Source organism: Myotis myotis, unplaced genomic scaffold, assembly GCF_014108235.1.
Source record: "Myotis myotis isolate mMyoMyo1 unplaced genomic scaffold, mMyoMyo1.p scaffold_m19_p_7, whole genome shotgun sequence".
Lineage (NCBI taxonomy): Eukaryota > Metazoa > Chordata > Mammalia > Chiroptera > Vespertilionidae > Myotis > Myotis myotis.
Window position 1 is genome coordinate 76,587,802 of NW_023416379.1, and position 21,410 is coordinate 76,609,211.

General features: G+C 45.2%; 1 protein-coding gene across 1 annotated transcript in view; it reads right to left on the reverse strand.

Annotated features, from left to right (window-relative positions):
- LRRC1 (leucine rich repeat containing 1) overlaps positions 1–20,880 on the reverse strand; it is a 130,569-nt gene extending 109,689 nt beyond the window's left edge. The window contains exon 1 of the mRNA XM_036318152.1: positions 20,578–20,880. Coding sequence (XP_036174045.1) covers positions 20,578–20,736 — 159 coding nt within the window. The 5' untranslated portion in view covers positions 20,737–20,880. The remainder of the gene's footprint in view (positions 1–20,577) is intronic.
- Between the last annotated feature and the right edge of the window lie 530 nt (positions 20,881–21,410).

The window sequence follows — 21,410 nt, forward strand, 5'->3', positions numbered from 1 at the left end:
AAAAAACAACACACACACACACCCCAAATCAACTGCAAGTATCAAAAATATCAATCCAAGTAGTTGAAGCACTAAATCAAATTCTGGCCACTGGGAACTAAGATGCTGAAATGCTTTTAAAGGGAAAGGAGAACTGGATTTGTAGAGGGCATTCAGATTATTTCAGATTGTTGAGCACATATAAAAGCATTTGCAAGAAGTAGTGGAGGAATCAGAGAGAATTGGGAAAGAAGGGGTGTTACATGTCCATTATCCTTTCCCATGACGTTACTTTCAAAGAAATAGTTTATAAAATATCTTAGAAAATATTTAAAATTTTGAGTAAGATACTCTAGTACTTTACTTATTTATTCTACTGTAATAAAGCTATGACTACAAATTCAGCTCTATTTTGACTTTGATAACTCAAAATGAACAAAAAGGCTTTTCACTGACATTCACAGTCACTAGGCACTTAGAATTTTCACCTCAATGATTTCTCTTTACCCACATGTTTCTCTTGTATAAAATTCAAGGACCTGTTGGGAGAGATATCAAGGGAATTGATTTCCAAAATATACCTATATGTTAAGTCATATAATGAACACAAAATTATTACTGTATAATACGGAGAGAAATAAGACCCAATGTCTATTTTGTAGTCCAAGCCTAAATTGTCCAGAATGTAATTACCAAGCCAAGAATAAGGAAACATACCAAACAAGAAAAAAATGTGCCCTTTGGTACCATGCTCACCATAATTTGTATGCTAAAAATATTTAATAAATAACCCAGCGTCAAAGACATTGAAAATTACGCCTCTTTCGTTAAAAAACTGCTTCTGAAACGAGAATTACATTAGACACACCTTGATGCATTTGCCAAAGGAGTTCACATTAGAAAAGTGAAACTTTCAATTAAAATTTTAAATGATTACAAGAAAAGAATGTGGAGTTATTCCACTTCAAAAGTTACAAAGGGGAGATGGAAACTAAAAGCAGCAACATGCTCGGGTACTCGTTAAACCTGCTTATATCCTGGATACAGGAAGTGTTTTGTTTTGATAGCACCATGGGCCAAAACCAAGGCATTATTTTTCAGTGCTAGCATTAAAAACAAAAACAAAGCATTCTATAAAAACTAGCCTGCCTGTCTTCCAGGAAGATCAAGATCACCTTGGCCAAAACAAAGGTATCATAGGGATGACTCCTCTCACGTGTCTGTGGACACAGAGGAAGGAGAACTTAACCTACGTTTGTCCAATGAAACCGATGCTTTAATTTCCCTACAGGCACAGGGAGAGGCCGACTCATAGTCTGGAGATTCCCTTGGCCTTGGCAGCCCCGATCTCCACGCAACCGTCACCACATTTCAATGACCTGAGAGAACTAGACCTGCACTAGGCCTCAGATACAGCTCCTCAGAACAAGCTCAGGGGTGTGTGTGTGTGTGTGTGTGTTCATGCAAGTACCCTGGAGGAAGAAGCCCTACGGCAGAGTAGAATAAAGAACAAGAGAAAGGCAAGCCTCAAGTTGTGGCCCAATAAAGGGCATGTGGTAGACTCTGACCTGAACTACATACTACACCATACACACCAGCGTTAAACAGAACCAAGGGGCCCCCGTCATCCATGTGCCCCAGACAGAACTATACTCTATAGCAACGATTTCAACCGTGTGCTGCAAGAATTTTTAAAACATGCAATACCCGACTATTTAGGCAAGGGCACTGACCTCTTTTCCCTTAGATTGTCAAATAAAAAAATGACAACAGCCATCCAGTGTGAATAAACAAACTTACACCTATATTGTTTTTTGTCACCTAGGCAAAAAAATATATTTTTTGGTGTGCCACAGAATTTTAGTAATTAGCTTATTATGTGTGCCATGACACGAAAAGGGTTGAAAATCGCTGCTCTAGAGCATAGGAAAAAGTGTAAATGTGATCCTTATCCTCAGGGTTTAGTTATATTCTCCCTCTTGACAAATATGCCAGAAATTCAGAGTAGGCTTGGGGACCCTTATTTTCCAACCACAGGCAATTAACATAATGATAGGTGCCAAACAGTGCTAGGTGCTTTATGTATATTAACAGCAATCCTCATAACCACCATCCCTTGATGGTATCACTATTCTCATTTAAAGCAGTCATTTTCAACCTCTTTCATCTCATGCCACCCACAAACTAAGGACTAAAATTCTGAGGCACACCAAAAAAATAGATATTTTGCCAATCTGACCAAAAAAAAAAAAAAGGTATAATTTTGATTGATTTATAAAAAACTATATAATAGTAACTACCTATCCTTTTCACTCAAAAGTGACATTTTAAAAAAATCAGGTGCCTATTTTGTACATAAAGACTTCTAGTACCAGGAATTAACCAATCAAACGCAACCTTATTATGTGACGTGACCAATAAGATGCAACTCTTTTGTATGACCTATATATTTATGGTTCAAGACAGGGCATTCATTGCCCTAGTTAGTTTGGCTCAGTGGGTAGAGCATTGGCCTGCGAATGAAGGGTCCCAGGTTCATTTCCGGTAAAGGGCACATGCCTGAGTTGCGGGTTCGATCCTCAGTAGGGGGCATGCAGGAGGCAGCTGATCAATGATTCTCTCTCATCACTGATGTTTCTCTCTCTCTCTCTCCTTCTCCTTTCCTCTCTGAAATCAATAAAAACATATTTTTAAAAAATAAAATGACAATTTAAAAAAAGACACAGCATTCACACCTGACAGCTATTGTGTGTTAACTGTTGCCATATTTTATTTGATAATCTAAGGGAAAAGCGGTCAGTGTCCCTGACTAAAATAATGAGGTACTGCACATTTGAAAAATTATTGTGGCACACCCGTTGAAAATCGCTGACTTAAAGGATGTGAAAATGGAGAATCAGAGATGTTAAGTAACTATGGAAGATCACTTAATCAGTAGGGTGTAGAGTTAGGACATGAGCCTAAGTCTGGTCAACCCCAAAGCCCACTACACCAGTGTTTCTCATAATGTAGCCATGAGATCACAGCATCACTCACTTGGGGCACTTGCTAAAACTACAGATTCCTGGTGCCACCTACCACCCCCATGTAATAAATCAGAACCTCTGGAGAAGGAGCTCCAGGATCCTCGTTTTAAAACAACTCCAAGATACATCTGGTAAAGAACCAAGTTTAAACCACTGTGGTGCCCCCACAGAGACCAGCCAGAGAAAAGCAGCCTGGCCTTTACGACAGACAACAGATACACGTACACAGGTTTGGCAGTGAGCATGATGTGTGTACGTGCTGTTCAACACTCATGCTGGCATTCAACCACGTGCATCATTCTTTAAAGCATCACTTAGGGAACCTTCCCCCAGTGGTCCCTAGCCTAAAGTTTCCAGAGCTCAACAAGCCCAGAAAGACAGTCAAGCTGATTGCAGAGTCTATTTTAGTTTTTCAAAGGCCAATAGAAATTGTATATTTGTCTCCAAAAGACGAGGTAAAGGTTGAAGTAAAATGTCTTTCTAAATGGGAATATTGAACTGCTAGCCACTTAACAAATACAGTGTGTCTGGAAGCAAAGTCTTTAAAGCCAGCCTGGAAATGTAGGGATGAGTGACGTACGCCCAAGCAGGCGTGCAGTTCAAACATCCGTGCACATCCCTGTCTGGAGCTGCCTCAGAGACTCACTGCTGAGCAGAAAGTGTCAGTGCTTCGTCAACTTTATACACAGGACTATGGCATTTCCCAGATCTGTCCCAAACATCAAATGTACCTTTTCAAAGGAACAAAGATTTGCAAACACATGTGACGGTCAAAGCTATGTGTAGGTGCCCTGAGAATAAATAGTACTTTGAAATTTGAGTAAAATCCACTCAGCGATTAATTTGAAGGGCAAACACATGTCTTTGGATGTGCAAGCACCTAAGTTTCACTACCTGTAATGACAACTCACAAAGTCAATTCACTGGATTTAAAACAAAATAGAATATAAAATTTTATTGAATCAATACCAAAAAAGAATTTGACCTACATATTACTTTAACCAAAAACTCGAGCTAAAAAATTAACTCAAGTGATCACCCCAATAAATTTCGTACGCACTTGGCAAGGTACAATTATTAGAACATGTCTCACTATATTTTCCCTGTGCTGTACTCTACATCCTTGTGACTACTTTTTAACAACAAATTTGTGCTTCTTAATCCCTTCACCTTTTTCACCCAGCCTCCCAAACCCCTCCCCTCTGGCAACCATCAAAATGTTCTTTGTATCTAAGAGTCTGTTTGTTTTATTTGTTCATTTATTGTGTTCTTTAGAGTCTGTATATAAGTGAAATCCTATGGTATTTGTCTTTCTCTTTCTGACTTACTTCACTCAGCACAATACCCTCTAGGTCCACCCATGTTGTTGCAGATGGTAAGTTCATTCTTTTTTATGGCCGAGTCATAATCCATTGCATATATCACATTCCTTTATCCACTTGTCTATTGATGGGCACACGTGGGTTGTCACCATCTCTTGGCTATTGTAAATAATGCTTCAATAAACACAGGAATGCATGTGCCTTTTTGAATTGGTGTTTTGGGTTTCTTTGGATAAACATACAGAATATCTAATCACTGGCTTGTATACCTGAAACTAATATAATATTGTACATCAGTTGTAATTAAAAAAAATTAAATATTCAAAAGAGAAAAAATGAATTTAAGAAAGAGAAGTAAATACATAAAAAAAGAAATGAGAAAAAATCCTAAAGAAAATACTGTAAATGAGCAAAAGAAGCAGCACAAACCAAGAAGAAGAAGAAAAAAAGAAACAAAAGAGAAGCAAAGAGAGGCTCTCTCTACAGCAAAAAGAAGTCAGGATGTGGAGATTTAGACGGAGCTAGCAAATGTTGATCACAATCTGCAGTCCATTTGAGTCAGTCTTCAGATTACTATCATCTCCTATTAGCTCCCACAGAAAAACTAATTAGTTAGCTCTTTATCTTTAAAACATCCATCCTCCCAACGACTGGGATGGCCAGGATGGTAAGGCGTTGGTTACCAAGACCCTGCAATCCAGTTCCCACTTCGGCCACAGTTCTAGGAACTATTGCTGTGTTTGTAGAACAGAGGGTGCAGCCCACACAGCCAAATCCAATCTACACACTTGATTCATATAGCCCACAGCCCATTTTTCAAATCGTTGAATAAGGTGCCAACACTTTAAAAAAACCCACGAAGTATTCACATAAAAATCTTGATTTCCAGGGGGGAAAACTGAGTGAGGCAGTAAGAGCAGGCCCACACCCCCACCTGACAGAGCTGGGCTGCAGCAGGTGGCAGCTGACCTCTTCAGATGGGGCATGTGCCCTCTGGTTTGCCACAGGTTTGTCTATAGTGAGACCTCCTCATCCTATACTGCCCACCCACCCCTGCCACAGGTGTGTCTGACTGTGGCTCCTGATGGAGCTGATCCATTCAACAAGCAAGCCTAGCAGCTATAGGGCATCCTGAGACTAATGACCGCCCGCAACCACAGCGAGTCCCCATCCTCTCCCAGGGCACACCCTGGAATACTGACCTCACCCAGAGCTGCTTCCTTTCACGCATGTTCAACTCCAATATTCCGGAGCTGGCCATGACCTCTCCCATGGCCTTATTCCCACTATTTTCTCTGTGACCATCCATCCCTTGCTGGAACTCCCTTCTTTCTCTACCTAAATAGCATCCCAAATACTTGTTTATCAGAAAATTCAGATGACTCATACCCTGTTGTCCGGCTCTCCTCTATTCTGTAGGTGGAATCAGTGCCTACAACCCTACAGGCCTCTCTCTGTCCTAGGCCTGTAGGGTTGAGGACTCTAGAGAAAATAAAAAGAAGGGTGGCAACACTGGAAATTCATACTAACCCTGGTAATGCTTTTTATCTCCCTCTCCACCTTCACCACCCCAGAGGCACCCTTGTTCAGCCTCCACGTCCTTTCCCAGTAGACTGCCCTGTCTCATCTTTCATTGAAAAACCTAAAGCCACCAAGCTTGATCTTTATTTATCCGCATGCATCCTTTCTCTCGCTCCTCAAATTCTGCGGGTGGTACCCAGTCATTTGAACTGAGAACTCAACTGTTATCCTTAACCCCTGAAACCACCAGACTGTCCATTCCCAATCCTGTCAGCCACTGAAGCCTGGTCCTGGTTGCCTCTGAAATATTCTCCATCTCCAACCTTGTTCCCCTCACATCCATCCACAGCTGCCACCAGGCTGAGCTCTCCAATTTCAAGCCTGACAAGATACTCCTGGACTCATTCTGTTGATGACACACTTCCACCTACAAAATAAAGGTTACTCTCCTTTACCTGGCATTCACAGCTGCCTGTCCCTGGACACACTCTCCTGAAACCCCAGGCCTGCGACAGCACTTTGCTGTGCTGTGCCCCCTGCCCTTTACCTCCAGGAAGCCATGCAGCAAGCTCCACAACCCAGGCCTTATCACAATTTGCTCAGGTGTCTGGTGCCATCACTGAACTCTGGCACCCAAAGGCAGGGACCACTCACTTTTGCATGCCCATTACCTAAGAACACAGCAGGCCTTCGATGCAAGTTAGCTGCATGAAGATCTCAAGGCCACCAGAGTGGATCTGCCAGATTACCACATGGCATGAAAGAGCATCAGCTTTTGGAGTCTGACACACCCAGCCAGGTCATTTCCCACCCGAGTGACCTTAGTAAAGAGCTTGGCCTCCGCTTTCTCATCTAAAATAGGACTTTAAAAAGCCCTCCCATACAAGGCTATCGTGAGGACCAAACAAATTCTGTGTAAGTGCCCGTGGTCCATCTGGAATACCCAGCAGTCACTGCAGACCTACTATTTGGTTTTTTCAAAATGGTACCTTAGAGTTCATTCCACTCTTCCAAGGGCAGGGCAGGTTATCCAGTGTGTGGGCAGCCTAGGCCCAAGGCTTCAGAAACACTTCCTGCCTTTTGGCCATTTTACTCCTCATTAACACCTCTACTGAGAGGCCAGAGGGAGAGGAGCCCTCCTTCTGTCAACATGACTAATGGTGTGTTATCTTTCCCAGCTACTGTTGACCCTCTGCCAGCAGGACAGGCTGACTCAGCCAGCAGCACCCCTCCCTCTCAGGTGGACAGCAAACAAACGTAACCTGCCTAGGGGAGCCAGCTCTATGTCTGTGACCACACACAGTCCCTCCACCCCCCGGGAAATGAGGCGCCAGGCTCAGACTGAACTAGACTGAAGCTGTACTGCTGGCATCATCAGATCCTGAGAATAACTCATTACACCAAGGCACAATGAGAAATATTTGAGGGTTGATGCATCTAAACTACTTCACAAAAAGTTGATTTGTTTCATGCAACAGGCACTTTTAAAGCATTTCCTATGAATAAGACCCCAAATTCCCTAATATCTGGAACAGAGACATAAAGTAAATCCTTGATGACAAACTGAGGAAACAGATGCACAGTTAAGTTGCACCCTAATAAACAGCAGAAGAGACGTGAGCTGCACAGGGCTGGAGGAGCACGGAGACTTGGCTGTGACTGGATCTGGGAGGGCTTCACAGAGGCGGCGGCATCTGCTCTGGAGAAGAGCATTACCAGCAGGGCACACAGCACTGACAAAGCCCAGAGGTCTGTAATACATAAGACCACTAAGTCATAGATGTTTAACTGTTAAAAAGTACATGAGAAAGTACATCAGAATGTAACAATTTAGAAAATAAGTATAAATGGCAAATTCATCTTTATAATACCTTATTTGTTTGTTTTTCTTCTCTCACAAAATTTCTCCCGCACATGATAAGAACAAAATCTAGGGAGAGTGTGTACCTGTATGTACAAGCTTTTTTAAAAAAAAGAAAAGTTTGAAACAGAAATTATTCCTACTACAGGCTTTTCCTGAGCAGATGGTCCCTGTGGTTTTGGCAGAAGACAAGAGGGTTAAACTAGAGAGAGACTTCACAACTATCTACTACTCGCTGATGGGAGAGAAGGTGTTGCAAGAACCAAGCAGGCTCACACTGTCTGCCTCTCTTCCTTTTTCTTGTAGCAGACACTGCACCCCACACCCATTCCCAACCTCTTTATTCCTATTACACGCCTTCCTTGCCTACCTGCCTCCCACTATAAAGAAAAGAAGAAGAAAAAGACTGGGCTGGCCCTGGGACTCCATGCTTTCCCTCGGGATGCCCCCTGTGAGGAGCAGCAGCAGGAGAGAGGCCCAGCAAGTCCCACAGAAGTCCCAGCAGTGCCCAGCATGCCAGCCTGCTAACCCTAACCACCTTCCCTCAGGCTTCCTGATAGGGGAGGTCACTAAATACCTCCTTCATGTAAGGAAGGCAGTTTAGGTTGAAATGTTTGTTATTTGCAGTCAAGAATATCCCAAATATGTACACTCCTCTTTTTTCTCCAAGGCAAAATCCTCTCTCCCTAAGGGGAAACTAACATGAACTGAAACCACAGAAGTTACTGGACACTGCTCTTGGACCAAACTTACTTCGAATCTAAACCTGAAAACTGAAATAAAACTTTTTAGAACATACAAATTTTCAAAGACCACATAAACTGCACATTACACACAATAACCCTCTGATATATTTACAAGACGTATTTACACACATTTTCTTTTTAAACAGTAAGTTACTAAAGATGGTAAGATGAGTAAGGTAGAAGAGTAGGGGCCGAATAGCTTTTCTCCTGGCCTCTGTATTACTTCAGTGAACCATTAGTTACCAAAGATACAGTCATGTGTTAACACTTTCCGCATCCTTCCTTTATTTCATTTTAGAGAGGATGCTTCCCGCAACCTGGTTATGTGCCCTGATCGGGAATCAAACCCGCCACCTCTTGGTGTACAGGACGATGCTCTAACCAACTGAGCCACATTGGCCAGGGCTGCTCTTGCCATTTTAGAATGAAGTTCTGTTAAGAATCAGGTATGGGGATAACCATAACATGATACTAGGTGAGGTAAATCTATTGTAAAATGCATATATTTTCAATTAATTTAATCTTCTTAGCATTCATTTGCAGTGGTATTGGCATATGTATAGTTCCAGAAAGTACATAGAACCTCTTTAGAATACTGACCTTTACAGTCAAGACTAATGACTGCCTCATCAGCTAATTCCTCGATACCATGCTTTGAGAGCAGAGACAAACAGTGTAATAGCTGAACAATTAAGAGCAGAATTATAATGGGAGTACTGCTATGATAAAACCAGTGCTTGTTATCTTGAGTAAGACTTCTCTCCTTTCCCCAAACAGATGTACTTTCAAAAGTGCAAGCATACAGCTATAAGTTACTTTCTAAAGGTAAAAAACCCAACATCAAAGAATGGGTACCACTAATCTTCTTTGAAAGCCTATGCCTGAATGAGCACAAGAATATTTGGTGACCTAATTCTTAAAATGATATTTCAGCTCAGTACTCTTTTTCTTAAAAATGCAAAAATAACCCAGGAGTCATAGGTGTCTTCCTGTTCCCTTTCACAGAACAGACACAACTCCTGGCTCATCAGGTGGCTTTTGGTGCGGACAACACAGTCTCCCCAAGTCTGACCTTGAGGAAAGAAGGCCCCACCTATGGCTAGGAGAAATGCCTCTTGACCCCCAGCTCTGCTGTGTGACCTTAGCAAATTGATTCATCTCGGTGTCCCAGCAGTGTCCTCAATGGTAAAATAAAGCTTTCTATGTAAAATGAAGCTATGGTTGTGGTAAGGGTTAAATGAACTAATCATGGGGAGTATTTACAACAGTGCAAGGCATATTGCTCAAAAAATGTTTGCTGTCTGTACTGTAATTATCATTGCCCAGGCTTCCTCTCCTAAGTCCCAGGTCTCATAAAAACTTTCACCATGCCCCAACTCAGGTACTTGCCAGTTCCTACACTGTTTTTTCCCTTTCCCAGTCTTCCCCAACCCAGTCAATGGCTCTGCCATCTCCCCGGTTATTAAAACCAAAAGCCTACACCCCCACACATCAGCAGGTCTTTACCCTATGTCATTACCCACTGCTACTACCCTAGTCTACATCACTGTCAGCTCTGCTCTGGAACCTTTCCACAAAAAGCCACCTCTCTCCAGGTCTCACACTCCTTCTCCTCCTCCCTACAGACTGACTGCTAACCAGCAGGCAGAGTGAGCTTGTAAGGCATAAATCAGATATCTTATGGGCTTTCCACCCCCTCCCCCTTACTTCAACTGACAAAACAAAATCCACACTCCTCACAGGGTGGCCAAGCCCTGTAGGTGAGCCCCACCAAACTCCAGAAGGACAAGGAAAGACATCTGCTTTGCTAGACAGAACTATTCCTAAAGCCCAGCCAGCACTCATATATGTACATGTGAATGTGAGGGACAGGGAATGAGGAAGGAGATCTATCCCCAGTCCCCATTCAGGAAGCCTGGCACCAACAGTGAGTCAGGCAGCCAACTATTCAGCAGGAGAGGAGAAATGTGTACCCTCTGATCCTAATGTATTCCTTGAGAAGCCACCTTAGTCTGCCATTAACCCACAGGGATTCTTATCGGTCCCCAAACCAAGTTTCCCAAAATACAGTCTCTCAGCCCAGTGATAATTTCAAGCAATCACCTCTGATTTGTTTGAGTTAATTTAACAAGGAGACAAGTCCTAGCCAAGCGCTCATTTAACCTCACGTCTGAAGGCTGGGAAAATGCAACAGACACAGGGGGAATAATTCAGTGTTCAAAGGGTGTGTGTGTGTGTGTGTGTGTGTGTGTGTGTGTGTGTGTTAACCAAAGAAAATCTGCTGATCTTTTTCCCTTAATTGGCTCTAGGAATCAACAACTGACCACAGGAGGTTAATTATTTGGAACAGTTTCTCCTTATTATCTAATCCTTGATTATAATGATTAAGCCTAGACTTGTGGTTCTACTAACCCTCACCCAGCAACCTCACAGAGCACGTGCACAAGTGACAGTCTCCTAAGGTTAGTGTTGTGGCACTGAGTCATAAAAATCCCGTAATATCAGCATCCAAAGAGGTCAGAATTCAAAGGGACCTTGAATGTCACTGACACCATCCCATCATCATTCAGATAAGGAAACTGAGACTCAAGAGATTATGTGATTTGCCCAAGGTCACAATGCTAGTGTTGGACAGAACAAGGACAAGAACCCGGGGTGGACTTCACTCCAGCATGATGCCACCCACACACGCAAGGACTGCAGCAAGGCAGCTCTTCCTGGAGTCATCTTCAAGCTCTCACTGATAGGTCTGGCTCAAACCCATTTCTAAGTCCGCTCCCCAACAGGGCTGAAAACTTCCCCAAGAATGCTGCTCAAATACATACTAAATGTCCGCCCTGTGCCAACCACCCTGTTAAGCAGCAGGAATGCAAAGAAGAAAAGCTTTAAGGAACTCGCTTTGAAGTGGGACAGAGATAATTACAAAGAGGTAGGAGTAGTGTGTCCCCCAGAGACCAGAGAGGAGGTAAGGGAAGACCTCCCAGAGGAATGATGTCACCTAAGCTGGGTCCCATGGGATCAAGAACAATGAGCCAGGCAAAGAAGTGAAGAAAGAGTAGTTGACAGTAGACAGAGGAAGAAAAATGAAGACTCAGAAGCATGAAACGATATGTCAGTAACTAAGGGCAGCTAATTGTTGCAGAAACACAAGGTTCAAGTTGGAAAGAGATGGGAGATAAGGTGGAAGGGATAGAGGATAGAAATGCTGGCAGGCTGTATCCTGCAGGCTGTATCCTGCAGGTGTCAGAAGCAGGAAGTCACACCAGCACATTTGTGTCTTAGAAAGATCACTCTGACCAAGTACTGAGAAACGGTTTGAAGGAGACAAGAATGAAGGAGCTTGGGCCTCTACCACAAAACAGTCAAAATGCTAAAAACAATGATGAAATTGTAAAGGGTACACTCTACATAACGGACACTGTTCCCGGCATTTACACATATTAACTCATTTAATCTTCATACACCTTTATTAGGTAGGGACTATTATTACCTTCTTTTTGCTACAGATGAGCAAACTGAGGCACAGTGAGGCTGAGTTACTACTTGTCAAAGGTGTCACAACTAAGAGGTCAATCTCCTAACCATTATACATACTTTCTCTGTAAGCAAAAGTCTTGGGCCTGAACTGACACTTCAGTAGAAGGGACAGAGAGAGGAGCTGATCCACACAATCATCACACCAAGTTAATTAATGCCCAAGCGTCATGTCCCCCCACATCCTGCACACTGTCCTACCCTTCTGCTCCAGAAATAGAACCAAGTCAACCCACAGTGAGGGTGCCTGCTCCATAACACACTGTATCGCCTCAAAGCTCCCTGCCTGCAGTGCCTGCCCTCCCCTGCCCAGCCCATCTGAAAACCAGAGTCCTGCTTTCCTGACACCCCAGAGAGCCCACTCCAAGCTCCACAGCAACTCTTGGTTTGCAGACCCATACTGGATACATCAGGAATTCTATGAAGCTAAACTCCTCTCCTCAACCGGAGAAAATGTCACTTTTTAAAAATTCTTTGAATTCTTTTAAGCATCCAACACAGAGTAAAAACAAGGAGATGTCACGGTCCAGAGGGCCCAGCGCCAGGCCGGCTGCACTAACAGCATGAGCCTCAGGGTCTCGGCATCTCCTCAATCAAGTCAAGGACCTTCCAAATCAGGTCAAGCAGCCAGAGCCCAGGTCACAGCCTCGGACGGACGTTCAGAAACTACTCTCTGGCCTTCACAACTGTTGGCTGGACTTGAGCTCCTAATTTCCACCTCCAGTCAGCTGGAAGCCCCTCCTGATGACCTTTCCCCCAGAAGTGGGTGTGTTCTGTGGAAAGAAAGGTGACAAGAGTGGTCAGGGGAGACAGAACTCAGGAATCAGTTTGGTGTGACACCTCCTTCCACCCACAAAATGACAAATCCATTCCTTTTGGAAACAGAAATGCCGAATTTCTTCCAATTGAGTCCATTTCTCTGTAATCTAGAAGTTACAGCCTAGATAAGGAAATTCTTCAAAATAATGATAATATTGTTTTAAATATTCTACATCTTACTTCTAGGAGATAAAGTATTTTACATTACACACACACACACACACACACACACCATTAGATTTCTAAAATACCACATGCAATAGTAATTACCATTTCTGTCTACTAAATAACACCCAAGCGAAAGTAGATGGACATCCAGAAGTTTTTTCTTGCATTACTCATCATCCCTCATAACTATCACATGAAGTAAAGGACAAGCATTTCTAGCGTTGAGTTCCGGGTAGAATCCTAAAATAAGCAAACTTTCCCTGAGCAGAGAGAAGCCTGTAGTGCATACGAGATTCTCACCAAAAGAGCCCAATGCTTCTATTCACAGCACGGCCAAGATCATGGTTGGGATTTTTTGTCATTATGACTAAGAAATGTTTACATTGCTATTTCTGACCCTATGGCATAAATATCAGCTACACTTTACCCATAAAATTTCAAGTCTGTAGTACAAGGTCCTTTTTAAGGAAATCCCAAGTACAGTACCTACTTATCATAGTACAGAAACTGCAAATTCTGGCAGTGAGGACAATGAGCTGGAAGGTTGTGGGGAGGGGTTAAGGTGCCCTTCTCCCTAAAAGCCCTAGGAAGAAGGGAGGGGAACTGTGGAAGCAGGTTCATTTTGCTAGTTTACCAGCATGACTCGACTCTGTCAATTCTAGAAAAGTTTTATTAAGTGAATAGTTTCACTTTTTCTCAAAATAAAACTATTGAGCTATTTATTTTGAAAGACATGCCAGCAACAAGCTGACTTCAAGTTACTCTAGAATAACAAAAATGCTCCAAGTGTTAGTCTTTTAAAGCATCAGCAGAGGCTGATAAGACTGAAGTTTATGAGAGAGTACATACACAGCACACAATCATGTTACTCAGAAAAAGAGAACCCACAGGCTTGCATTTTTATAAACTTCAAGACACATTATCGGAAATGACAGACTTTCCCATCCATAGCACATCTGGCTATCCATCTCCCCCCGCCACCCCGGCCGAGCCAATGCCTACATAGAAAACTTCCCATGTCTTAGCTAGCGATTCGCACTCTGAATGCAGACACACTCCATAATCAAGAAAAACATGTCCACAAAAAGGAGGTAAATGTCCCCCAGGATTGATGAGGTGCCTCGCATGGTCAGCACAGCATGGAAGGTGGCACAGCAGAAAGAGCACTGGACCAGATGTTAACATCTTGGGCAAAACCATCCCCTCTGTTCATCTCTCGGGTTCCTTTTCCTTCCCGATGGCTGGACCTCCGCAACAGGCTCCTGACAGGCTCCCTGACTCCACACCTTACCGTGCCCCGGAACTATATTTCTAAAGCAGAGGTCTAACTATACTGCCCCTCTGCCTACAGAACAGGGTTCATCTCCTGAGCAAAATTCCCAACCACAAAGACACCCCTCATTCTAGCCACCTGCAAAGGGCTGGTTTCGGCAACGACGACATGCCTTTTCCCTCTTTTCAGTCTAGTGTGAATGTCACCACCTCTAAAGCCTTCCCTCAGCTCCCAGGAGAATGTGAGACGCCTCAGAGCTGTCACTGGAGTCACACTGGCACGCCTCCTTGCTCCCAGGTGAGCTCCCAGGTCATGAATGTGGAGCTGGAATCAAATGCTCGCTCCAGAACGGACCTGGACCAAGTTTATTTTTTTTCTTTACTTACAGTTTACATTCAGTATTATTTGTATTAGTTTCAGGTGTACAGCATCATGGTTATACAATCATATATCATATACTTTACAAAGGGTTCCCCCTGGTATTTCCAGTACTCAACTGGCATCATACATAGTTATTACAATATTATTGACTATATTTCCTGTGCTATACTTGACCAATTTTCTTAAATAAGCCTCTTGAGTAAGTTTCTTAAATAAATCTCAGTTTCTGCATTTGCAAAAGTGAAATTATAATGGCTAACATGAGTTGTTATTCAGTTTAAGGGAAATAATTTATGTAGAGCATTTAATACAATGTTTGAAGCTCAGTAAAATCTCAACAAGTGATGGCTATTACAATTATTATTCATATGTAGCAGATACTCATTAAATGTTTCTTAATTAAAGAGACTCTAAGTTTACAACTTCTCTAGGTCTGTTTCTTCACCTGTAAAGTGTAGGGAGAAGGAGAGGAGAGGGGGCAGGGGTGGAAGAGAAGAGAAAGGGAGGTGGTACCAACACATAAAAGAACCAGAAAACAATTAAGTGCTAAACAGTGTAATAACAACAGTATACTTGAGAAATGAGAGCTGTTCCCTGACTTGAGAAATGTGTGGATCGCCACTATAAATGCAAAGTACTCTCTTAGACTCCCTTTCGCCTAAGCTTTGCCTTCAATTATTTTTATTACAATGTTATTTAAGTATGACCAAATATAAAACTAGGTATGTCCTCCCTATGCTCAGCTCTTATAAAACCATAAGATGAAGCAATTTAAAAATCTGGTAAAAATCAATAAAAGGTGACTCAACATTAATTTAACATGACAGATGATGGTGATGCAATTTTACAGACACGCTTGGCTGCTCGCAGTGTATTAAATACAACAACACCTCGGAGCACGTTCATTACATTCCGCATGCCTGCACCACCATGGGCCCCCGGGCCCCCTCAGCTAGTCATCACTCTTCTCTAATGACTGCTATGAAACCTTTGCTCATGTGACTTCCAGCCACCATCCGACCCAAATATGTGATTTCCGCAGCAAGTCCACATCTGTTCGTTCCCCCTTTGCTACAGGCAATCAAAGGAATGCTCAATCAAACATAGGACCTGAAACCTTAGGGTACTACTCATTTGTAGTGACACAGATATTACAGAATCTATGATCTTTAAAATTATTACTTAAAAGGCGATTTGAAATTTAATTCCGGTTTTAAAAATTTACAAACTGCCAGGAAAAAAAAGTCTTCAACCTCCAGTTTAAGAAAAAAATGTCTTATAATGAAAGTGTCTTGCCACAGTATCCAGAAAGATCTTAGACATCTTAGACCTAACGCTGAGTGCTTTGCATGCCTTCTCTCTTAAACCCCGGGAGAACCTATAAAGTGGGCGCTACTCTCACGTGAGGAAACCAAGGCTTGAAGAAAGCATCCAAGTGGCGGAGCTGCATATGAACTGGTGGCAGCAGCCTGCTCTCTGCTCCTCGCCACAAGCCCCGAGAGCCTCGGCGGGAGGGGACCAGCAATGGACAGCAGGAATCCAGGGGAAAGCAACAGGTGGAACAGGTGGAAAGACGGCATTTTGAAGAGAAAAATGACAAGACTTAGTGACAAGATGAAAGGAGAGCAGGTAAGTCCATGAACTTGTAGAGACAGGAAGAATGGTGGTCCCATCCTTTAAAAATGAAAGCAGTGGAAAAAGCAGCCAGGTCAGGAGACAAGGTATGGTGAATTTAAGACAAAGGGGCTATTCCAAGTGGGGATAGTTACGCTCTTAACAGATCACAGCTGGAGTTGTTCAAGTCACATTCATAAAAAGTATTTCAAAAATATAAGAAGATCAAAAGTCTCCTGTGTGGCTCAGTGGTTGAGCGTGGACCCATGAACCAAGAGGTCACTAGTTCAATTACTGGTCAGGGCACATGCCCGGGGTTGCAGGCTTAATTCCCAGTAGGGGCCATGCAGGAGACAGCCGATTGATGTTTCTCTCACATCAATGTTTCTATCTCTCTATCCCTCTCTCTGAAAAATCAATAAAAGCATATTTTTAAAAATGTCTCCAGCTCAGAAGAGGTAGAGAACTAAGACTGGCAAGACAAGATCACTGAATTCCTACTAACATTTTGTCATTACTAATTTCATTAGACTAGTGTACAGTAGAAATTAGGCTGTAGAAGGGGAATTACAATGGCTAAGAAATAAGGGCAGCCTACCCATGACAACATATATGGACTCATTCATGCAACAGCATGTGAGTACACACTATGAACCACAGATACTATGCTATGTCCAGCCACGAACTTACATTTCTGCACTCATGGAGCTTATGTTCTAGCTGGGGAGATAGACAAAGAAAAAGTAAGCAAGTATGTACAGTCTCGAGTTAGGTTATGATAGGTGTTCTAAGGGCTAGGAAAAAATTAAGCAGGATATGAGAAAGGAGATGGGAAGGGGCAGGTGTTTGAAATAATGTCATCTGGCAACCATGGAAGGAACTCTAGCTGAACTCTAAAAGGAGGCACCAAGATAAAACCAGTTTTTATGTTATAAAGGCTTGAAAGCATTCACTCAAAATTCTGCTGCCTATTAGACTAGGTACATGTACTGGTGCTAGAGAGATGACAGTAAAACACACATATTTGAAGGTATTTGAGAATCAGTGCACACTGAGGCGGTGGGGGGGGGGTGTAGGGGGGATGATGTCAAACACACGAAGGAAGTACAGAGGGGTCCAGAGGAAGACAAAACAATGTCACTACCACACGATCTTAACTTCTGAAGCCGCTTCCAACTTGAATATTTTCTGAGTATATCAGAAAAGCATAGATGCTGGAGTGGTGATATGTTTTAGGGAAGAGCAAGAAGAAGAGGAGGAAGATTTGTATCAGACTCAGCCACATTCATTCCAACAGATGGACAGCTGTTTATTAGGCAGTACCTACTGGGTGCTGGGCTCTGTGCTCACAAGGGTAAGCAAAAACATGTGGGCACCTCAAGGAGGTTCAAGTCTGACTGTCTCTGTTAATACACATCCCAAAGGGATCAAGCTTCGGGGAGGTGGAGAGAAGTAGGTGGATGGGAAAGGTGAGACCATCATCCAACTGGGGCCAGGCCAAAGATGAGTGTTCTCAACCTTCCCTACAGAAGAGTCTTGCGATCACCAGGGGGAACCACTGCTGCGGACGGCTGGTGCAGGTTCAGCAAAGGTTCCATGAGATCAGTAACCATCAAGTTTGATAACTGTGGTGCCTGCTCCACCCCACAGTTACATCTGTCTCCCCACAAAGCTGTGAACAGTTCGTAGGAACCATATCTCCATTAATCTCTGTGTTCCCAGCCACTAAGAGATAATGAAGGGTCAATAAATGTTTGACTGAGGCCCAGGTTTAGTGAAATGGGTAAAGCAGGAGGGGCTAGATAAATGAAAGTCTGATGGGTGTGAGGCCAGATTCCTGCGAGGCTGATATAGCTGGTGGACACATGTACAGGAGGATGACCAGCGACTCTGTATCTAACCACCCAGATAAACCTGAAAAAGTCACTTCAATTCTGAGTCTCAATTTATAAAATGAGGAGGTTGGAGGTGCAAACCAGGGTTGGCGGGCCTTTCAGTGGAGAGGAGATGCTTTTCATTAAGCTGAAGTCTGGAGAGTGTGTGTGTATCTCTGCTGTTGAGGTAGGGGGTGCAGGATTCCCCTTTGTGCTTTCAAACAGAGAGAGCATACAGCCGATGGCCACCACCACAAGGACCTTGGAGGTCTGTCAGAAAGAGAGGCGCACTGGAGATGTGGCAGGTAAGGAGACAGAGGTTGGGGGAGGGGGCAGGGACCGCAGTGAGCCCTGCTGATGAGTCATCCAGGTCTCAGAGGTGAAAGATCAGATGGCCCAAGGAAAGACTTGAACTCAGAATGATAGTATCTGGCTTGTACACCCCAGGCACCCAGACATACAGTAAGTCAAGGAGAAATAGATTTTACACCACCTAAAAACTATAAGACTAATTTAAGAGCTGTAAGAGAGAGAATTACCTGTAAGCAAGACCATCTTGAGCCTTTGAAAAGCATGTTTATATACTGTTTTTACAGAGTTCTATCAGACTGCATTTTGAGTTTCTCAGAAGTTTCCATTTAGGATCAGTAGAAATACCTGACATTTGCAAAACCCATAATTCCCATACCAAGCTGAAATCCCCGACATTACAGGAAAACCCACAACCTTTGCAGCAGGGAATGAAAAGCCAATCTAGTCCAAGGAAATTTCCCAGTTTTGCAAAAGAAAACGAACAAACAAAAACACCACAAAGAGCACCGAAACATTTCTAGCTGAACAGATTTTCACTCCTACTTTAATAACTTTATTCTGAAGCCCTTGAAAAGTATCAAATTACATATGCTATATTTCTGGCGATGCAACACTTAAAATTTACTACAACTTAAGGCAGTAAGTGAGCTAATGACTTCTACGTCAAATTTCAGAAAGCTGAAGGCCAGACAAAAGCATGTGTTTGAAAGAGCCTGCAAAATAATAAATGCCTGAGGGAACTGGATGGCTCTTGGGCTTCTAAGCTAAATAAAGGGGGGGGGGGGGGGGGGGGCGGGGGCGGGGGCTTTGCAAAGATCCTAGCGAGGATAATCCCTGTGATTACACAGCGCAAAGCCTCCAATCAATTCTACACCAACCAAGGGAAAATTAATCCAAGAAGAATAACACTTGAAATATTGAGAAAACACACACACACACACAGTTCTGCTTTTTCAAACACTCAGCGCTAGAGACCATATCGGGTCATTCTGACAAGCCAGAAGATTCCACTAGCAAGTTGTGTCTGTGACAAGGTCTTGGCTTTGTGTTAACTAAGGGACAAGCAAGTTATCAGCGTCCCAGCGCTCAGGCCTTCGGGTGCTCTCCGGATTCCCAGGGGCCTTCCTACTTCCTGCACACCTTTGTGTGATTGCACTGACTTCCTGCATTGCACATCCCTGGAATTGGGGTACCCTCCACCTGAAGGGTGACTCTAGCCAAGTTCCCGAGGCAAGCTCGAAGGTTAAAAGTTTGCAGTCCCGACCCTCCATTAAAGCACCATCCGCCGCAGCATGCTGATGAGTTTATGTAAGCAACTCTGAAGGTAACGCATCGCTGCTGGGGCACAAGTCAGGAGGCTGAGCGCGGCTGCAGCGAGGGGCTGAGGCTCTGCTGACGCTCGCTCGCCGCGGCTGCTGCCACACGACAGGTCCACGCAGGCAGGTCCGAGAGGCGAGCACCTGGGCACCTGCCCGCAGCTCCCCTGGCGCCGCTCTCCTCCTGCCCCCGACCCCGACCCCTAAACCTCCTGGGGCCAAGGTAGGCCAGCCAAGCTACAGCTCTTCCAAGCACGATACGCGACGATAAGGCCCGAGCACATTCCTCTCGCAAGATGCCGAGATAAAGAGGCTCAGGAGCGCGCTGTCCACTTTCGACAGCACCTGCCCTCGCCAAGGGGGAGGCACTCCCCGGGCCGGTGGTCGGGAGATGCGGGGCGAGGGGGACGTCCCGGCCCGGGGAGCGGGATGCCGTGCTCGGTCCTTCCAGCAGGAAACAGCCCGAGCCACCTGGCGCCTCACCTGCCCGGGCAAAGGTGCCAGGTGTTCGTTAGTACCTGGACGTGTGTGTATCTAAACTCATCAGAATGTTGTCCCCGAACCGCACAAGCTCTAGGGACTAGGAAGACATCAGGTCGCTCTGTATAAAATGAAAGGAAACTTTTGTGGGGGCTGACAGAGGGGGGTACACGGAAAAAGCAGGTGAATGCAGGTAGAGGTAGTTCCTGAGGGACCTGCCGGCCGGGTCCGGAGGTGGGAAGGCGGACGAGCGGAGCGCGGAGGGGACCAGAGGAGGGAGAGGAGGCGGCGAGGCTGGCCCCGCTCGGCCGCGCTCCCCCGGGCGGCGCTCAGGTGAGGCCGGACACTCACCTCGGGCAGCTCGCGGAGCTGGTTGGCGTCCAGCAAGAGCTCCTCCAGGCTGCGGGCGTAGCGGTAGATCTCCTCGGGGACGTAGACCAGCGAGCAGTGGCGCTTGTCGATGGTCTCCACATGACGGTTGCACCGCCACAGGGGGATGCAGTGGAACATCGCCGCCCCGCCGCCGGGTCCCGAGCCGCGGACACCCGGGCTCCGAGCCCGCTCCGCCCGGCGGCTCCGCTCCGCCCGCTGCCCTCTCCGCGCTCGTTGGCCCCCGTGCTCTCTGGCTCCTCGCGCGGACCTTCGCGGCCTGAAACGCTCCCAGGAACCTCGGGCGGGAGCCACAGCCCCGTCCCAGCGCCCCCGCCCGCCAGCCGGTGCGTCCCCTCCCACCCTCCAGTCTCGCCGCCGCCGCCGCGCGGAGCTTCCTACTCGCCGCCTCCGCGCGACGGAGCATGCGCGCCAGTGGGCGCGCGCCCAGGGCGTTTCCCCGCCCGGGGATGCTCCGCGCCGGGTTTTCCCGGCGACCGGATCCGGGGAGGGTCGTGGGACCTGCGGACCCGGCGCTCAGGGTCCCCCCGCCCCTACTTGGACCCGGACTTGGGGAGCATCGAGCCTCCTGAGGAAGCCAGGCTGCACAGGAGACTAGTGCAAAGATGAGGCGGGGGAGAGGCAGCCCGAGCGGAGCAGAACAACTTTGATTTTTAGTTTTACTTAACTCGCTCTCCTCTCCCCGAGCGCTCCCCTTCCCCAAAACACCTTTCTCTTCCGGGGTCAGGCAGGACCGCCCCGAAGCGCACCGTGCGCGCAGCGGGCGCCCCGAGTCCGGGGTGCGGCGCGGTTGT